The sequence below is a fragment of the Acomys minous genome (genome assembly GCF_964271855.1).
Source record: "Acomys minous genome assembly, chromosome: 3".
Taxonomy (NCBI): Eukaryota; Metazoa; Chordata; class Mammalia; order Rodentia; family Muridae; genus Acomys; species Acomys minous.
In genome coordinates, this window is record NC_140485.1 from 131,232,366 (window position 1) to 131,252,487 (window position 20,122).

Genomic DNA, 20,122 nt, shown 5'->3' on the forward strand with positions numbered 1-20,122 from the left:
CCATGTGCACACAAATTCACACACAGAAATAAAAAGAATTGGTGAAAATCTCCAGTGAAATATTAAATCAGCTTATTAAAACTATGTGCACACTCCCATATTTATTACCATATTGCTCCCAATAGCCAAGGCAAAAATCAAAGTGCCTGTAGATAATACAATGGATAAAGAAAATAGTACATATACACAATGGACTATTTACTCACCATATAAAACAAATGACATCCTTTCATCTGAAACAAAATGGATGCGCCTTAGCAGAACACTGTGAAGTGAAAGAAGCTAGGCATAGTTAGACAGACATCACACTGTCTTTACTCTCATGTGGAAGCTTAAAACATTGATTATGGTTACAGTCATGGTTACCAGAGGCTAGGAAAGGCCGTGTGGAGAGAGTATAGCAGGGGATGGATGATGGGTCCCCAGCACAGTTACCTAGAAAGAATACAGTTTAGGGGTTTATAACAGAAGGATGGCCACAGTCCCCCAACAACCCGATGCACATTCCATGAGCAGTCAGAATACACTAGCTTGAAAGCTGCAAACACAGGGGAATGCAAAGAAAATGGAAGTCATTGACCAGTACACATCATAGACACCAACTGAAATAACCCACCATGCCTTACAAATAGGTACAATTACCTGATAACTGAAATAAATAAGATGAAAATTGAAACAAACAAACAAACCTGTATTGGTGCAGATCTGTCTTAGAGGTTTCACCTAAAAGCAAGAGCACTACTTGTAGATTCAAGCACACGACTGTACAAAATACCGGCTGGCCGGCTCGTCTGGTATAGGAGCCTTGCCATTCATTTATCTCCAATGCCCTAGTGTGTAAGCGAGGGTGGGAAACAGAACTCAGGGTTTCCAGGGAGGATGGTAAGAACGGAGACTGCAGACCTGCTGCAGCTAAAAAAGGAGAAAGCTGAAGCAGGTGAGAGAGAGCTCAATGCGAAAAGGCACTTGCCACCAAGCCTAACAACCTGAGCTTGTTGCCTGGTGCTTCAAAAATTATCCTGCGACTTCCATATCCGCATATTGCACACACATGCACTCTCACGCACCTGTGTGCATTTGCACACACACACACATATCTCACACACACACACACATATCCCACACACACTACAGAGTAAATACATAAATAAAATATCTACTAAAAGGTGACTTTAATGATGAGGATTAAAAAACAAAATTTTAACCAAAATGATCAGAAGGATGAACTTTTCCTTAAAAATACCACATAATACCTGCCTTCTATTTCTGTTGCTTGATGTTTATTTCTTTTAAGGACTGAGTGATCTCTCTTTCTTTCCAATATAATTTTATTTATTTTTAATGTTATGAGCAAGAAGCCTTGGGTTGACCAATATGAGAGGAAATGGTAATTTGCAAAGCTTCTTTTCTTCCTCTTCACTCTGTGAGTTTGTTTACACAGGGAGAAAGAGTCCTCCTCAGAAGGGCCGTTTCCCTCTCAGCATCTATCATCTATGATTAATTTTGCTTTTTAAAAATTATTATTAACTTCTCTCCTGTAGGGTTTGATTGGTCTCTTCCTTGGCTCTTTATGGATTTAAGCATACTGTGAACCATTCATTTTAGGTTCTAGTTTCTTTTTTTTTTTAATATATTAATTTATTTATATGTATGAGTGCTCTATCTGCATGTACACCTGCTGCCAAAGGAGGGCGCCAGATCACATTATAGATGTTTGTGAGCCACCATGTTGTTGCAGGGAATTGAATTCAGGACCTCTGGAAGAGCAGTCAAGTGCTCTTAACCACTGAGCCATCTCTCCAGCCCCAGGAGCCTCATTTTAAAGGCAGGCAGGTGGACTTGAGTCTATGTAGGACAGGAAATGCATGGCACTACATCAGTGTACTGGCCTCGACTCATTCTGGGATGTGTTTAATGGTTGACTTTCTTTTCAAAGGCCATGCTGTCTGTTCGTTTCCTTGTGCCTGTCTAACTGCTCGCCCCAGTACAGAACATTTCCAATAAGTGATCTCATTGGTCAGGTCCAGGAAGCAGAGTCAACATACCCACTTGACACAGGACACTCAGGAATGTGCAGGGGGAGGGGCTTCTGCTGCCCAGGTGTCTGAGGCTTACAGATAAGGGTGGGCGGTGCAGACGGGTGCCACCCATAAAAATCCCAGGCTAAGCATATGGATGTGAACTGTGGACAGAGCTGCTCAGCACACACGGGCTTCATCAGCGACAGCGTGTGGAGGCACACAGAGCTCTTTGTGGGTCTTCAGGAGCATCCGCAATTAACCAAGAATAAGAGCCTCTATCTCTGTGAGGTGTGGTGGAATGGCTGCCCAGAGGCAGCAGCCTCGAGGGGAAGATACCCAGCTCAGGAAGATTTCAGCACCTTGTCCCCTGGGAAGGCTCTGACAAATGAGAATGACGACTGCTTGCTTGCATAGAGTCCCTCATTGCTTGACAGGGCTTTGCAGAGATCTGTCATCAGGGAGCTAATGAATCGCATAACGGCCCATGTCTGTGAGAATAGCAGGCCTGGGAACTGTTTGTTCAGTTGAGGCATTCGGAACATTTCTTGCAGCATGGAATAGTAGCTTTTTTTTTTTTAATCAAAAAGGTCTTGTGTTTTTAGCACAGGACATCATGTTGCTAAGAACCTGTGTCTAAAAGCCATAGGTCCTATGAGGAGAACTTACTACTGTCACCCTACTAAGTGAATAACTAACTAAACCAACTCCTGACGCCTCATAATTGTACCCATAGATTAGTGCACCTCTCAGTCCTCGCCAAGGGGCTATTATTTGCAATAGATGGAGATTAGCATAGATAGTCACAACTTGTCAAGGTGCAGAGAATTTCGTGCAGAACGCTCAGCCTCTAAATGAGACATCTGTATCACACTTCCTCCAAGACTGAGGGGTCACTGCAGAAGAGAGGATGGAAGACTGCAGGAGCCAGAGACAGTGGGAAAGAGTATTTTCTGCATACAGCAGGGCACCTGCATACGTGGTGGACTCACCGAGGTTATGATAGCATGCACAAGACCTGTGCTATCCTCACCCAGACAGAACCCTAGCATGGAGGAGGGGCGGTTAGGGTATCCTGCCCTAGCCAAGGAGCTATTGGCAACTGACAGCTCTCAGGAAAGCAGACTAGTTTTCTTAGTGTAGCCTCTGCTAAGCCAGTCAAAGCCATATATCCCACGATATGTAGGTGGCACATATTTGTCTTGATGGATGCTTAAAAGGACATAAAGTTGGGTCAGTAGGGAGGCAGTGGTGGATTTGGAAGGAGTTGAGGGAGGGGTACATGTGGTCGAAATGCATAGTGTGAAATTCTCAATGAAGAGAACAGAAGGAAGGAAGAAAGGAAGGAAGGAAAAAAAAACAAAGTAAGCAAGCTGTTTTCTGTCACCTTCAACCTCAGTTGGTAGGTAAGTTGACAGCAGGGACTTCTGGTTTTGTTGCCATTCCTGGTTAATGACCTTGCCTGGGCTCTGTTCCTGTTGTGTTAGCTACATTGGTGAGCACAGCTCAACTCTGGGAAGTACAGCTTAAAACTACATAGGCCAATCCCCCAGAAACACAGTGGGGCATTTTCCTAACCTGTCTGTCAGCCTTTGCTTGGTTCTAGAGTCCCCGAAGTCCCCTCGCTGGCCCCGCTTCCTTCCTTTGCACCAGGCTGTCTCCATACCTGTGACCCAGGGCCAGCGCCAGGGCCCACGTGTGGCCGCCGGGTGCCAAGTAGCCACCCATTCTCTTGGGTTGTTTCCTAATGTCCGTGGTTCCTGGCAACGGCAAAGGGCTTCCAGGGACAGGGCCTAATGGTGGGGCGGAAGAGGGAGGGGAGGAAAGTGCTGTGAAGGCTGCTGACACGGTGGAAAAGGCCGCCCGGAGGTCCCTGAATCCGTGGAAGGACACCTTCCTTCCCGCCAGTGCCGGGGTCAGTAGTTCATGCATAAGAAATCGGGATTCTCTGGGGCCACTCATGCTGCCTAAATGTAAACTGACAGGCCCAGGGGCCCAGCCCCCCTGTAGGTAGGTGAAGGTCACTGTTCTGCATCCTGCACGCTTGACAGTTGCTCAGAGCGCAGTTAGGGAATGGCTTTGAACACATGAGTCACTTGCCTCGGTTTCACACCCTTTAGTCTTATTCAGACACATGACCATGACTTTCCTTGAACAAGCTGTAAAGTGTCCCTTTCTGTTCCCTTGTCCATCGGATTCAAAGAGGGAAAGAATATGATCACCTGTAACCAATCCCCTAGTGACATTGGTGAGTGGAGGGAAGGGCGGGAGTAGTTTGCCATATTCACAGGAGTCTCAAGTTTTTCAGCCAATCATAATATATTTTTAGTGAAAATCAGATTAGCTCGCTAGGTGTGCAAAGGACCAACACGAACTGTCTAGTCCACTGCTTACTAATCCCCAAGGCTTCCTACACGGAGGCTAAACTGAGCAGACGCCATCTCTGCATGAGAACAGGAGCCCAGACCACCATCCACTGGGATCCAGGAGGATGGCCACCACGGGGACAAGGTGGAAACCCTGCATTCAGTCCTCAACTCCAGGAAGTCCTCAAAGGGACTTCCTGCACAGCACAGCCCGCTCCCTTCCTACCTGGCATGAGCAAGATTTTATGGGGTTATACTAATAACGTTTCTCACTGCTGTGACCAAGTATTTGACAAGAAAGAGAGAGGACTGATTTTTGCCTTATAGCTTAAGGGTGTGGTCCATTGTGCCTGGGGGTGGGGAGTGACTTGAGGAGAGGAAGCTGGTCACATCGCATCTACTCTCAGGAAACAGTGAATGAGAAGTTAGGCGGGGCCATACAACCTCAAGCCCCTTCGCATGACCCACTTTCCGGCCATGCAGAGCCGGAATTCAGGTTTGGAGATCCGTCCGTTCTACCACTGTTGGCTTTCAAGTATGGTGTCGCTCCTGCTGGCATTCTGCGTTGCTCTCTAATAGCTCTGCTCTCCTGGGCCTGGGTCTTCCATTCAACCCAGCTGTCCTTTAGATCAGCATCACTCGGGGTTAGAGAGGGCTGAGTCCCTCCATGATTCCGGAAGCCACACGCTGGAAGGGCAGTCAATATGGATTCCAGGGCCTAATTCTGCCTTTCTGTTTTGTTTGTCGCTGAATTCTCCCTTCTTATCTCCGCCCGTCTGGTCGGTACAGACAAGCGCCCTGTTTTCCTCTATTTAAAAAGTTCTGGATGAGAAGTTTGTAAACAGTTCAGCAAGTGACCAGATGCTAAGGAAGTGGAAACAGCTGGCTGGGCCCGTGCAGGGGAGGAAGCAGGGTTGTTTTCATGTGTGTGTGTGTGGGGGGGGGGGGTAGGGTGGCCTGGAGTGTCCCGTCCCCGTGCCCCCCCATCCCATGGGGTCCACAAGCCCTGCCCATCCCCGTCCTCTCCTTCTTCATTTCATGCCCTTCCCTCTGCTCCTGCCTCCTTCCTTCCCGGCCCCCCACCCCCTCATACTCAAGGGTTTAGGGAGGAGTGGCTCTCCCAATTACTGTCATCTCAGACTCTAGGAGTCAGCAATAGAAGGAACAGATGGTGTCACCCACAGTGTCTATGGCTTGCATGGCCAGCCTCAACCCTAAGCAACTGCAGGAGAATAGCCAGGACTTCAGGAGCTCAGGCAGAGGACCGTTTAGAGAGACAACCGTCAACTAATGGAGAAAGGCAGATGAGTGACCTAAGCAGGGCAACAGAGCCTGGGCATTTGATTGGGAATGTAGTGACAGTTTGGAACTAAACTTAAAACTCCCTTGCCATTTATAACAAGAGACAACACCACCACAGCAGTACAATACTGTCCTTGTATTTAGGCGCTGGCCTAAGGTCTTTAGACACCCTAACTTCTCCCAGCCTTCTAACAGCAGACATATATGAATGCATGTATGTGAATATGTATGTATGTATGTATGTATGTATGTATGTATAAGTTATTGTTGGTTTTTGTTATTCCTACCTGTTATATGAATGAGGAAACAAAGACACAAAGAGGCCAAGTCACTTTCTCCAAGCCACAGAGTTGGCAAATAACTGGGGCTCACTGGACGCCAGGAGCACCAGATCCCCTGCAGCTGGAGCCACAGACAGATGTGAGACAATTAATACAGGTGCTGGGAACTGAACCTGGGTCCTCCTGAAGAGCACCAAGTGCTCTGTACCACTGAGGCATCTCGCCAGCCCCCTGAGCTACAGTTCAAAGAACCTGTCCTTCTGGCTTGGTACAATTATCATATGAGACAGTCCACCTGATAGACAATGCATTACCTCCTGTGAGTGTGCGTGACACATCCGAGCAGTGGTTTGTGGCAAGAACGTTTGCGTGTGACCTCATGCATGGCTTCAGAACTCTGTTGCTGAATGTACATTCTCCCTAAGGGAGTTTTTGCTAAGTGACCAGCTTCTCTTTCTCAATAAAACAAAAAACACAAAACAGGTGAGTTACCTCTTCACTCAGTCATCTGCTGTCCACTTGTTCTGAGACCACGCCGAACACTAAGGATGCAGAAGACGACACGCTTGGTCTGGTTGAGAAGGCACTCAAGTAAAAACATCAAGTATAAGAACAACTGTAGGATAAAGGATGCTTCTGGAGTCCCGTGGGCTGTGCTTTGCGAGTGCATGTGTGAGTTCATGTATGCACGCATGCGTGAGTTCATGTATGCACGCATGCGTATGAGGGATTACACTCCCTAGCCCTACCCTTTGTATTGCCTGAGTCTCATAAACATAGTCATGTGCTCTATCCTGAGCCACATCCCCAGCCCCCCCCTTTTTTAAATTACATCTAGAGATAAAATCTCATCAAGTTGCCCATGATGGCTTTGAACTCACTTCACGGTCCAGGCAGGCCTCGCACTGTCTCAGCCTGCTGAGTGGCTGGGGTCACCAGTTCTGTGCTACCCAATCTGGCTCAAGTTTTTCTCTTTTGAATCTCAACCCCTGTGCATGGCCAGGGAGAAGTTGGCACTGTACAGGAGTTTTCAACACAGCTTAGTTGGAAACTCCCGCTGCTGCCTAGGGTGACTGTGGGTGTCCCTGACACCCTGACATGCATGCTCTGTGAAGAGCTGTGCGTGTCAAAGTGAGGTCATCACCTTATTCAGTCTGGGGAATTCTTAGATGGGTGGAAGATTACTACCCCGCGTGAGGAAATGAGTTTCCAGTGAGCTCGGAGACCACCTCACCCCTCTAGCCTGCATTGTACTAGAGTTCCCATGTCTTTGAAGAAGGGCCTTCCCACATAGCCCAGGCTAGCAAGCAGGGCCTTCCCACATAGCCCAGGCTAGCAAGCAGGGCCTTCCCACACAGCCCAGGCTAGCCTCCAATCTCCAACTGTTCTGCTTCAAGTGCATGTGCCACCACGATTGGCATTTAAAGTGCTCCTGGATGGAAACCCCTAGCTGAACAACTGTGGCTTGCTAGCTGGGGGGACAAGGAAATGACACCCCACTTTCTTGTGATAATTTGTGTTCTTGTGACAATCCATGAGAACATTTCACGTAAATCAACTGAGACGGTTTTTCTCCTGAGTGGTAAGAGAGAAAAGTCCATTCCTTCTCCCTAATCTAGCGTGATTTAGAGGTTGATTATAAGCCATTTACCCCAAACTCTCCACTTATTTCTAGTAATAATTTTTTTTTTAAAAAGCAGATGGTTCAACATTGCTTATTAGCTAGGAATTCCTTGTAATTATCTTCCAAATAAGGACATTTTTTTCCCCTTAGAGTAAGAGGAAACTATTAAAAACTATGCCAAGATAGAATCCTGGTTTGTTCTAAGCAGACACGAAACAAGTGTGCACACACTTTGTCTCCACTTACAGCTGCCACGGAGGCATCTTCCAATGCATTGTCTCATCATGAGCTAAATCATAAAAGTCACAAGCACATTTTCTTTTCGTCGGACAAAGTCATTCGGATGAGCTCAGGGTATCACGCATGTTTTGTTTTCCCTAAAGCGTTGCCGTGTGAACACTGCATTTTTGGGTACCACATCTGGATGCTCGATGCTTAACGGACCACAGTGTTGCTGGTTTGTGAAACACTGAAGTTTGGTAGATGAATTCACGGGCTAGGGGTTAGGAATCCAAAATTCTAGCTCCAGTTTGGCCACTTAGATGGCTGTGTGAACAGAAACTGTCTTTCCCTGTGGAACATGGGAGTAGACCACGCCAGCTCTGGGTTCATCCCCAACACCGACAGCTGCCTCCATAGAGGGGCTAAGGGGCAGGAGTGGAAGGAGTGGGGCTGCTCTCAGGCCCCATTTACATAATCCATCCTAAGACCGAGCTAAAAACTCATGGAGTGGGTGGACAGTGTGGTGAGAAGGTGCAGGGACAAGCGTGTCTGGCATGGCTACTTTCAGGACCCAGCCTGTGTATGCACCTCAGGTTACGTATAAGCATAGGGGCGAAAATAAGAAAAGGGGACGCTGGCCACAACACTGTAATGACTCCTCAGTGTTAAAATTATTAAATAAAACCAGAACATTGGTAGCTAAATGAGTAGGTTGAAAAACAAAACAAAACTATTTCTTGACAATTTTCATTCATACATACATACATACATACATATACACATACATACATACATACATACATACATAATGCATTTTGGTCACTTTCACCCCTCATGACCTTTGTCATCCTTCTCCTCTGGCTGAGCCTCTTCATCCTGACAGGTCCCCCTCTCATTCTCATGTCTTTCTTTGTTTTGTGACTCATGGTGTGCGGTGGTTTTAGTGAGAATGGCCCTCCACAGACTCATGTGTGTGAATGCGTGGTCCGAGCCGGTGAAACTGTGTAAGATGAGGCAATACGGGCTTGTTGGAGAAGGCATGTCTGCTGGGGATGGGCTTTGAGGTTTCAAAAGCCCTTGCAGGCCCAGTGTCACCCTCTGTCCCCACCTCCTGCTGGGGAGCCCTCAGCTACTGCTGCAGAACCACGCCTGCCTGCCTTCTGCCATGCTTCTGGCCTTAGTTGTCATAGATTCACTAAATGCCAAACGCCTACTAAATGTTTTCATTTGTAAGTTGCCTTGGCTGTGGTGTCTTTTTGCAGCAATAAAAAGATAACTAGGTGTGCATGAGCATTGGTGAGGTGTTGTTACCTGGAACATGAGCTACTTATCAGAGGCCACACCACCAAAAGACATGACTTCCCTTTCTCCAACTGCCCCATGGCTCCTGAGGGATGGTGGAGCCTGGAGCCCTGCCCTATGCCCGAGGGTCTTGTACAAGCATCTCCCCACCTTCCGACCACCTCCCCCCAACCCCCACCAGCCTCCCATCCCCCCACCCCTCCTGCTGCTAGGAGTTCATGTGTGCAACAAGCATGTCATGCCGTGTCCAAAAGGCGTTGCTTCATTGCTCCTCCCATCGCCTGGCTCTTGCATTCTTTCCAGCATCTCTCTGCAAACAGAAAAAAATTCCTCATCAGCTATAACTTTGTTGGCAATGACTTTCAGGGCTTGTAGCTCTAAAGCTCAGTCTTCTTCCATAGAAACCTATTCTCTGACAAGATGAGAGCCAAAACTGGAAATTGTCTTTCTCACTCACTAGAGCAGCGAGAAGTCAAGAATGCACTAAACACCAATGCTCTGGGGCTGTCAGGAAGCAAACCTGGCAGGGAGAGTACCCATGGCTTCTATTCTGTTTCAAACAACTACTTGTTGCTTTGTGCTACAATTTACACTGTGTATACCCATGCAGAGTGAGCAATAGACGTCACATACCACAGGTCACCACAAACAGCCTTATAAATGATGCCTATTGTACCAAAATAGCTTCTGTGATCCATTTCAGTTAATAGTCTCAATTCTCCCATCCTAGGAAGCCACAGTTCATTTTCTGTCACCATAAGTTAAACCTGTCTTTCTTTCTCTAGAGTTGCATACTATATATTCTTTGTATCTTATTTCTTTTAGGAGCTCACTATTATGTGCATGTATATATATATATACATACACATACACATGCATGCATACACTTACATATATAAGTCCACATATACATACACATACATACATACATACATACATACACATACATACATATATACATGCACATGCATACATATATCACTATATATACAAACTATATATATTATATACATAAAACAAGGTATATAGATATGCTACCTTGTATATAGGGACACCATAAGATATATAGATACACCACAAGAAAAGCACTCACCTTCAGATGTACATTTAATATTGTGAACAAAGCTGCCATGACCACATATGTGCCACCTTTGTATAGATGGAGGATTTCATTTATCTTAAATAAAAACTTATGAATGAGTCACATCAAGGTCATCTCGCACAGACACGGCCACAGGCCAATCTGATTAAAGTGTTCCTTCTATTAGGTTCCCAGCAGACCATAGGTTAAGTTGAGAAAGAAATAGCCAGAAATGCCAAGAGTTCTTAATTTACTTTTAAGATTTGGTCAGATATACATACCAAGAACATTTCTACCCACCCTGCCACTTGCTTTCATTTCCTTAACAATGTCTTCCAAAAAGGAGAATTTTATACTTTTCAGAGTCCAGTTCATCAGCTTTTACTTTATGATTAGTGCTTTTTGTGTTCTAGAAAACTTTTGCCTAATTTACAAATCACAAAGTTTTTTCCTGCTCTCTTTTTCTTTAAGAGTTTTATACTTTTTAAAATAATTTATTTAATTTTATTTTATGTGCATTATGTGAAGGTGTCAGATCCCTTGGAACTGGAGTTACAGACAGTTGTGAACTACCATGTGGGTGCTGGGAATTGAACCTGGGTCCTTTGGAAAAGCAGACAGTGCTCTTAACCATTGAGCCATCTCTCCAGCCCCAAGTTTTATACTTTTAACTTTACATTTAGTTCTGCTTTGAATGGACTTTTGTATACAGTCTGAAATAAGGGCCCAAGTTCAATTTTTTTTGTTATTTCTTATTTTGTCAATACTTTTGTTCTTAGAATTGTTCCAGATTTACAAAAAACAAAAAACAACCCCCCCCCAAACAAAAAACTGAGCAAAGCACACAGAGAGTCCCTGTATACTCCATGCCTAGGTTTTACTGTTGCTACCATCTTATATAAGTGTGGTACCCATGTCATGGGAAGAAGACAGTATTAGCACATTATAGTTGTCATGTCTCCCTGGGCTCCTCTTGGCCTTGAGAATTTCTCCAATTTTGATGACCTTGCCAGTTTCAAATAATGCTAATTAGGACTTCTATAGGCTACTCATAAATCTGTATTGGTCTTATTTTTTTTTTCCTCATGATAATAGTGAGGTCAATTTGGGGGTGGGGCAGATAAAAATCCTCAAAGGTAAAAAGCACCATTAGTAATCTCACTGTATGTTCTAGCAATGCGAGTGTCTCTAGCAACGGGCATCAGTTACAGTTGTCCTTGGTCGCTTCACTCTAGCAGTGGGTGTCATATTGTCAACTGTTGTCCTTTTTCTAGTTCCCACACTGGGTTCTGTAGACTGCAGTTGCTGTGCGCTGCTCACATTGCAAGAGTGAGACTTACCCTGGCTCTCCAGGTAGAGCCTCCTCTGACCTGGAATTCTTGAAAGGTTATTGATCTCTTTCCAGTCATTTGTTTCTGGTGTCCTAAATGCACGAACATTTAGTGTGTGCCTTGGGTTATAGTCTGGTGCCACCTGATTTATTCTGCTGCTCAGCTGTGCCTGCAGTGGCAGTTGAGAGCTTTTATCCCCCTCACACTGATTCCTGTGTGATTCCCAGGCAGGGAAAGAGGACTCTCCTGCAAGTCCTCTGCATATGCCTTCTCTGTGTGGTTATGACAGTCACATTTTCTTCACGTGAATTTCCAGTCTTTTTTTCTTTAAGGACTGCCATTTGCTCCCTTGACACCTGGAAAGCAGTTGACCACAGGTGTGGCTACCATGTCCTTCTGACACCATCGGTGCTGCTGCACCCATTTGCTCGCATTTAGGGAAAGGAAAATGATGACCTCCCTGTTGCAAGATTATCTGATGTTTGTGTGTACTCCCTCCCAGGAGCTTCCAGGTGGCACATTGCATCATGGGACTGTAGATACTACGGTATTGCACCTGCTACTATTTGGGAGTCTGGCTACCTCCTAGTGTAGCTGATTCATACAGTTTACATCATCGTCATGATCAGAATGCATGGCCTAAGTGAATGTCTTTTGCTACACTGGTGATCTAGTGTGGTCTCTTAGAACAAGGACATTGAAACAGTCAGTTGACTGCCATAGCATGAAATTTAAAGAGGCTCTTGCTGGTCCCTTGATGGAGAGGGACTTGTATTTGGTTTTGGTTTTGGTTTTGCTTTTCCAGACAAAATTTCTCTGTGTAGCCTTAGCTGTCCCATCTATTTGTAGACCAAGATAGCCTTGAACTCACAGCGATCCACCTGCCTTTGGCCCCCTGAGTGTTGTGATTAAAGGTGTGCCCCCACAACACCCAGTGGAGAAGGACTCTTAACTAGAAAGCCTAGACCCACAGTCCTGAGCTCCTGTGTAGGAAGCACGAATACCCTCAAAGTTGCAAAGGGTAATGAGAGGAAAGTAAGTGGGCCATTCCTACTTCTGCTTGTTCCTGTGTAGCTCTGTTACACAACCTGGCAGGGAAACAGCACGGAGCATGGTGGTTGATTTAGTGTCCGTGACTCATTCTTTCGGTGTCATCTCTAGGTTGGAACTGGTTTTGCTTTCAAGACTCAGGTCCATCCCATGGTTATGGCAGACCACGAGCTTCCAGGTGGCACAGTACATAGTGGGAACACTGCAAACTACGGTCTTGCACCCACTGCCATTTGGGACTCTGGCTACATCCTAGTGTGGCTTATTCATATACTTCTTTCCATACTTATGTTAAGTCCTAGAGGAGGCTACTCCATCCTAAAATAACTTGTTGTTGAGTCTACTCAACCTTTGAGTTGGTGGGTCTGCAGGGACCTCATGCATGACTTATAGCTCTAAAAACATGATCAGCTAATGTTTCATGAGTAAAAGCTCCATCGTTGTCTTAAGCAAACAGCACACCAAGAGATGGTTCCCAGGTTCTCTATTTTTTGCAGAACTATGGTCATGCTTCATGGACCCCACATTGAGATTCTCCTGTTGGGTTTGCTTTAATCTTCTCATAGTGGCCTTTCTTACATACCTGCCTTTGGTATCATAGTGTCCGGTGAGTCAAATGGACCAAGTGGTAGAGATGCTTGTATTTCTGGCTGGACGTATGCAGAGGCATTCTCTGACTCAGCCTGATTCCAATCTTGCAACCCCCATGGCATTCAGGAAAGAGGGCATTATCCAGTGTGAAATATGGTGGTCCCACAAATGAGAGGAGGCTAAGAGTTGAACTACCTTCAGAGGGCTAAGGAGGAACAATTTGTCCTTTTGTTTGACGAGGTGTTCTAGCATGCTTCTAAACCTTTTACTGATGTTGCAGGCCCCCATGTCTTCAGAATTTATCTTCCACTTTTACCGCACACATTAAGACCATCTATGGACTGGCTATATCTTTCTTCATAGCTAACATTATGATTAGCATAATGTCACTCTATGATAATATCATTGTGTGATGAAGTAATCTGATATGTCCCAGTATTTTTAAAATATACTTCTCTGCATGTAACATCAATACCAGTGATGTTCATTCAGTTCTAAGATAATTGTAAAAAACAAAAAACAAAACAACAACAACAACAAAAAATCTACCCTGAATATATACAATCTATTGCTGGGCCTTCTTCTAACAGCATTGGAGAAGGACGTACTCACCAAATCAATGGCTACAACCTCAGCCTACGACTGTGGGAATCCGTTCCTACAGGACCCCATTTCTAGTGCTGCAGCTGCATCTGGGACAGAGAGTAGAGTGTGTGTGGTAGAGGGTGAGCCTGGAGCAGTAGGACGGTGTCAGGTCACAAATGGAGCTAACAGGCTCACCACAGGATCCTACTTTATAAGGAACACAGACAGAGGCCCTTTCAGGTTTACAAGCAATGAACTCTACCCACTCACTACTCTCAAACAGAAAGCGGTGATTTCTAACATTTCAAGAGCCTCCAAATGAACTGACTCACTGGGAAGAGTGGGTGGTCTTGCCCACATCCTACCTTCAGCACTGGAACACATATTTTGTCAGCCGGAAGCATTGGCCTCTGGAGCATCACAGTTGTGTCCCAACCACCGTTATTGCTGGAATAATGTGTACTGTCAACACTCTTTGCTCTTGCTACTCCTTGTCTGGAATGTCCTCCATTTCTCATGCCTCTAGAGATGCCATCTACCCTGAAAGACGATGTAGCTCCCTCCTCTCCCTCCAAGGAGGATTTCTGTTTTCATCTGTTCTCAGTATACTTTCCTCAGTGTGATTGATGGAGGCAGTATCTGTGTGTCACTGTGAGGCTGCCATTGTCCGACCACACTCTGCACTTCCTTATGTCCAGGCAGGCCCCACTGTTCTTGCCCCCGGAGGTTTGCTCAGAGCCAACAGTGGTCAGTGGTCAAAGAATGGTTAGTGAACTAAATGTTTTGTTTAATCAAACTGGTTCTAGTGTAAGGGGGTAAAAAATCCAAGGCTGGCACACCCATATGTTTGCTGCCACAATACAGGGGTCTCAAAGAGTCACACTTGTGGCATTCACCACACCAAGTCTGGACAGTAAAGCTGCCGTAAGTCCAAGCCCTTTATTTTTCCTTCCATCTGGATTAGATCCATTTAAAATCACAAGTTTTGTGTGTGTGTGTGTGTGTGTGTGAGAGAGAGAGAGAGAGAGAGAGAGAGAGAGAGAGACAGGGACAGAGACAGAGAGAGGCAGAGAGATACAGAGACAGAGACAGAGACAGAGACAGAGACAGAGACAGAGACAGAGAGACAGAGACAGAGACAGAGATAGAGACAGACAGAGACAAAGACAGACAGAGACAGAGAAACAGAGAGATACAGAAACAGACAGAGAGAGAGGGGGGCAGGATATATGTATGGTGTGTGTGTGTGGTAGCTAGTGTTTAGAGACTTTTGGGGACTCTAGCTTGTTGCACTTTTGTCTTCAAAGCCCGACCCTTAGAGTAATGAAAGCAGGGGCCAGAACAATGACAGCAGTGAAGAGCTTTCCTGTTCTTGCGGTGGACCCATGTTCAGCTCCCAACAGTCAAGGCAGCTCAATCATTTCTAACTCCTGTTCCAGGTAACCCAGTTTGCTCTTCCGGCCTCTGTGAGTACCAGGTACACACGTGTTACACAGACATGCTTGTAGGTGAAGCATCTATGCACATACATTTTTATTAAAAGATTGAAAATAACAGTGAAGGCAACCCAACAGTGCAGGAAGCAAATATTTTTTTAAATATCTTTAAAATTACAACTGAGTTTTCATTTTAGTACAACCTAATGCTCTTTCAAGTTTTCATTGGAGCTTAAATTGCGAACTCCCAGAAAACAAAACAAAAAGTGAATTTGGCATGTGTTTCCACCTTCGCAGGTATGAATGCCCAATAGAAAGACCTTCCACACAAAGCTCAAGTCCATATTTATGTGAAATTATGAACCACAGATTGGCATGCACTGGCTTTGCCAATGCCAACACTAGAAGCCAAGTATCTGCTTTTTTTTAAACTATAAAACAAATTATTTAACCAATGTAGAGTCTTTGTACTATATTAGACTTAATTTCTATTAACTTTAAGGTCCCAAGCCATGGCAGTCTCTGTATGACAGCAGATGGGTACACACACACACACACACACACACACACACACACACACACACACTTATTTCCACAGTATTAGCAAAATCAGGTCCTCAGTTGTTCTCATTAAACAACTGAAGTACACAAATGTTCGCTTATCCCGCCTTACTGGAGCGAAGAGGTTTCCACTAGAAAACAGGTTCATTTTTAAACAGTCTTAGCAGAGTAGCACAAATGGAGCAGGAATCTCCATCTTGCCAGCGTTTCCAGCTTCTCCCCAGGCCTCCCACACGGTGGCTGAACCTGGTCCAGCCCCGCAGTACCGCTCTCCTCCAGTTCCCCCCACGCAGAGTTTCTACTCCAATTAGTTCCACTTCCTTCATTGCAAACAAGACTTGGTCCCGCCTCTCTCTGAAATCTCCACGGCAGGCAAGGTGATGTAAGTAGACACGTAGGTAAATATAAGGTTATTGCTATGGCTTCTCTCCCAGTGTGTGTGTGTGTGTGTGTGTGTGTGTGTGTGTGTGTGTGTGTGTGTTTGTTTGTCTATATGTTCACATGAAGGCACATATGTGTGTGTACATGCATGTACTCCTGTGTGGAGGATAGAGGTCAACGTCCCGTGTCATTCCTCAAGTACAAGTGCCATCTCTCGACTTTTTTTTTTTTTACAAACCATCTCTTTCTGGCTTGGCATTGCCAAGTAGGCCTGGCTGGCAGGCCAGGCTGCCCCAGAGACCACGTGTCTTCCTTCCCCTGGCACAGAGATTACAACCATGCAACCATTCCTAGTTGTTAAACTGCGGCTTCTGAGGAGAGAGCTCAGGTCTCAGACTCATAAGGCAAGCACTTCCCCGACTGAACTATCTCCCCAGCCCTCTCATTGCCTTCCTCATGCTGGTTGCTAGCAGTAAGGTGTGGTCCAGCCTAGCTGAGGAGCAAAGCCAGGTACGCACTTGAGTTTGCAGGCACATCATTTCATTTCGGACTGAGTTGCTACATGAGAAACAAGCAAGCCAGGCACTCCTGTCTCCCCAGGGACTCCTCAAGAAGAAAAGACACACTTGAGATGCCTTTGCCCAATCAGGCCATCTCCTCAAAGACTCTCTTGTTTCTGAAGTGGCCTCACACCTTGACAGAATACGGAACTATTCCCACTTCCCAGGTATTTCCTGAAAGATAAACACCGGCCTAAAATCTTTTTAGTCAGTAAGTCTGGAAGGAACCAGTCCTCACGTGAGCACTTTTCCCGGTCTTGCTGCTGTTGTTTGCAGCCTCAAAGGCTGGGGCAGGATGTTTCTCTCCTAAGTCTCATCTCTCAGATGTCCTTGAACAACCAACAGAAATGACATCATTCTCTAATGGAATCTGTCTACATTCAAGGAGAATGAAATGACTCCCTGTGCCTGGCCATGTCGCTTTGTCTCATGAGGAATGTGTATATGTGTGTGTGTGTGTGTGTGTGTGTGTGTATACATGCGTGTCCCAGGTGTGTGTATATAACCCCAGTGTTCACATATATAAGCATGTGTGTGTGTGTCTTTGTAACCCTACTCATCATTATATTCCTATAGAAACACTGTGGGGAAATTATTTAATTCCATTCTGAGGATAAGTCTACCACTTTAGTACCTACTAGGTACCAAATAACATACCTCTCATGGAGTCCTTCATGGCAGCTCTATTTTGCAGCTGAGTAAACTGGGGCTCTGGGTGTACAACTGCTGTCTAATGTCTTGGCACCTTGACCTTTCTCCCCATTTCCTCTCCCGCTCTTTGTTCCAGCTGCTTCCCTGGAAGGCTCCTCCCTTTCCTTCTAGTCCACCCAGCTTTAGAATCTACTTCTGTCTGAAACCTTCATCTCACGAATGCTCAGAACAGCCACTTTTGTCATGGTACTGGGGCAGGTGGAGCCTGCTCACACGACCTCCGAAGAGCTGACCGTCAGCATCTCTCCTACCCCATCCATGTCCAGTGACCTATTGACCGTGGTGGAAATTTTTACACCACAGAAATTGTCAGCAATACAGATCAGACCTTTACTTGGGGGAAGGCAGTTGTTAAACATTTGCCAACACAATACCTTCCTGTGAAAGTATAAATGTGCATCCATTTGTCTTTGATCCACATGTTCTAGGGTGACCCCATTTATTCAGGACTGAAATGTCTCCTGGGACAGGAGGGTTTTTTTTGCTAGAACCAGGGTTTTGTGTTGGACGAACCTGAAGAGTTGATCACCAAGACTGGGGCCCAAAACAAAGGATCCAGAGGGGCAAACACCCAAATGTAGGGGAATTGCAATCAAGCAGTGTCAGAGGCATTTCTACAGCAGAGAATGGCACCCAGAGGTCCTCAGTGGGGCTGTCTGCAAGACACCCCCCTAAAGAACCCATTGGTCATGACTTTTCATTTGCACATCTCCCAGAAGGCACCAGGTAGCAACTCTCCAGTGTGATGGGACTATATATGCCTTTTTCTCTGGAGCTCTACCCTGGAAGAGCCCAGATGCCCTGATACAGGTTGGGTGCTTGGCCCCAGCTGATACGGTGTAGCCTGCAGAGTCCTGAAATGCTAGTTGCCTAGATACTGTAGTCCTTTCTGGGAGGAGGGAATCAACAACTGATACATGAAACAGAGACTTCCAACCCTCTCGTCCCTGCTTGGGACAACTGTGAGCATCATTGCCCCAGCTTTAGAACTCTCTGGAGCTTATGAAGGCTGCACGACAGCTCTGTGTTACTTCCCACCCCTGCCCCAGGTGCCTATGGCAAGGTGTCATACAGAGAAGGGAAGGGCAAATGGTTCCAGTGGGTGAGGGTGGGGCTTGGATTCACACCTGATGAATTTGGTTCAGTCCATAAACCATTTACAGTACTGTCTACTAACTCTTTCACCGTCCCTTAAATGGGTACAATCTTTCTGCATTTACTCCTTAATTCACAAAGACCTCAGTGACTCAAACTTTGAGATAAAGATAGTCAAAGGTCCGGATGCACCGTAGGATTAAACATGTCCTCTGAAGAGCAGCAGTCAGTGGACCACAAGTCCGGATATGGGGATTTTTTTTTTATCAGTGTCACTTAGTCCAGTTAATTATTAACCCAGATTGCCAAGGGGGCTTAGACTGTCTAAGAGGAACAACATGGACCACGGGGAAGCCCTGAGTAAATGTGGCTGTTTGAATTCTAGCCCGGGCTTTTCCTGGGCCTTTGAAGACTACTGATTGTATTTGGACAAGGGGCACACGTGGTTTTGTTGAATGGTACTTTATGTGTGGCCGGGGTCAGGTCACCAACAGTCACGCCAAGAACGAGAAGCTTGGGTCTGTTGTCTCAGGGGCATGAAGGTTGTGACCTTCTACTCTATCTCATCCCAAGTTCTTAGCAGGTGTGCTGGACTCTGGCCTATTTGAAGCCCAAGAAATTAATGTTCATTCATTTTGTGTTCACATTACAGGTGTGTGTGTGTGTGTGTGTGTGTGTGTGTGTGTAGAGAGGGGGGGAAGGAGGGAGAGAAAGAGAGAAGAAAAATCATATCAAAAATTGTTTAAAACATATCAAAATCCTGCTTCAAAAGGAATCATGAAAGACAAAAACTAAACAAACACTTTATCCATAGTATACATATATAAAAATGTATTTTTTAAAAACCATTTTTTTCTGTGTAGCTATCTGTCTGGCTACAGGTGTGTGTGTATGTGTGTGTGTGTGTGTGTGTGTGTGTGTGTGTGCGTGTGTATAATTTTTTTGTATATATATATATATTTACCTCAGGATCAGAACATTAAAACTGGAACACAGAATTCCATCAAAAAAAATTTTTTTTTACTGTAAGTAAGTGTAGAAAGTAGAAAGAGGGAACCAGAAAGGGGGCTTCCAAGTTAGCGACAGGATTCACCCTAGCGACAAGGGGCAGTCTGAGGTAACTACATTATAAACATTCACTTCAGCATGTCCCGGTTCTTCAGTAGATGAGAGAGATGTTTTCTCCTCCAAGTAATTCTGAAAATAACCATCTTCCTTCAAAGATGGTTTGAATAGTAATACCACATCTGTGTTAAAAATTCTTCCCACATATTTTAAGATAGAGTGCTTCTTGGTGCCACCTTCTCACGGCCACATTGTCTCACGGGTCCCTCCTGGTCACAGAACACATCTTCTATTCATCGTACCTGCGTTCTCACAGACTATGCTTTTCCCAAGAGCCCTATCTTCTCACTGATCCTGCCTCCGGATAGCCATGCCTTTTCACCATTTCTTGTTGTCGTCTGCTGTCCTGAGGAAATTGCTGGGTGTGGTTTGGAATGCAGCCCCATGCTAGTTGTATGGGGTATACCCCCTGAGATGCCCCCCTTGCCCCCTCTCAGCCTCCCCTCACATCCTCCCCCCACCCCGCCCCAAATCTGGTTTCTCATTGTGAACTGAGAAGC

General features: G+C 45.5%; 1 protein-coding gene across 2 annotated transcripts in view; it reads left to right on the plus strand.

The window, feature by feature from the left end:
• The window catches only part of IYD (iodotyrosine deiodinase), a 141,428-nt gene that overhangs the window by 64,845 nt on the left and 56,461 nt on the right, over positions 1-20,122 (plus strand). The window contains exon 6 of one of the 2 annotated variants that reach the window (XM_084777828.1): positions 17,479-17,528. The exons of the other annotated variant lie outside the window; for it this stretch is intronic. Within the exon in view, the coding sequence (XP_084633954.1) occupies positions 17,479-17,513 (35 nt within the window). The 3' untranslated portion in view covers positions 17,514-17,528. Of the gene's footprint in view, positions 1-17,478; positions 17,529-20,122 lie in introns of those variants that run through there. 2 annotated transcript variants of the gene reach the window in all.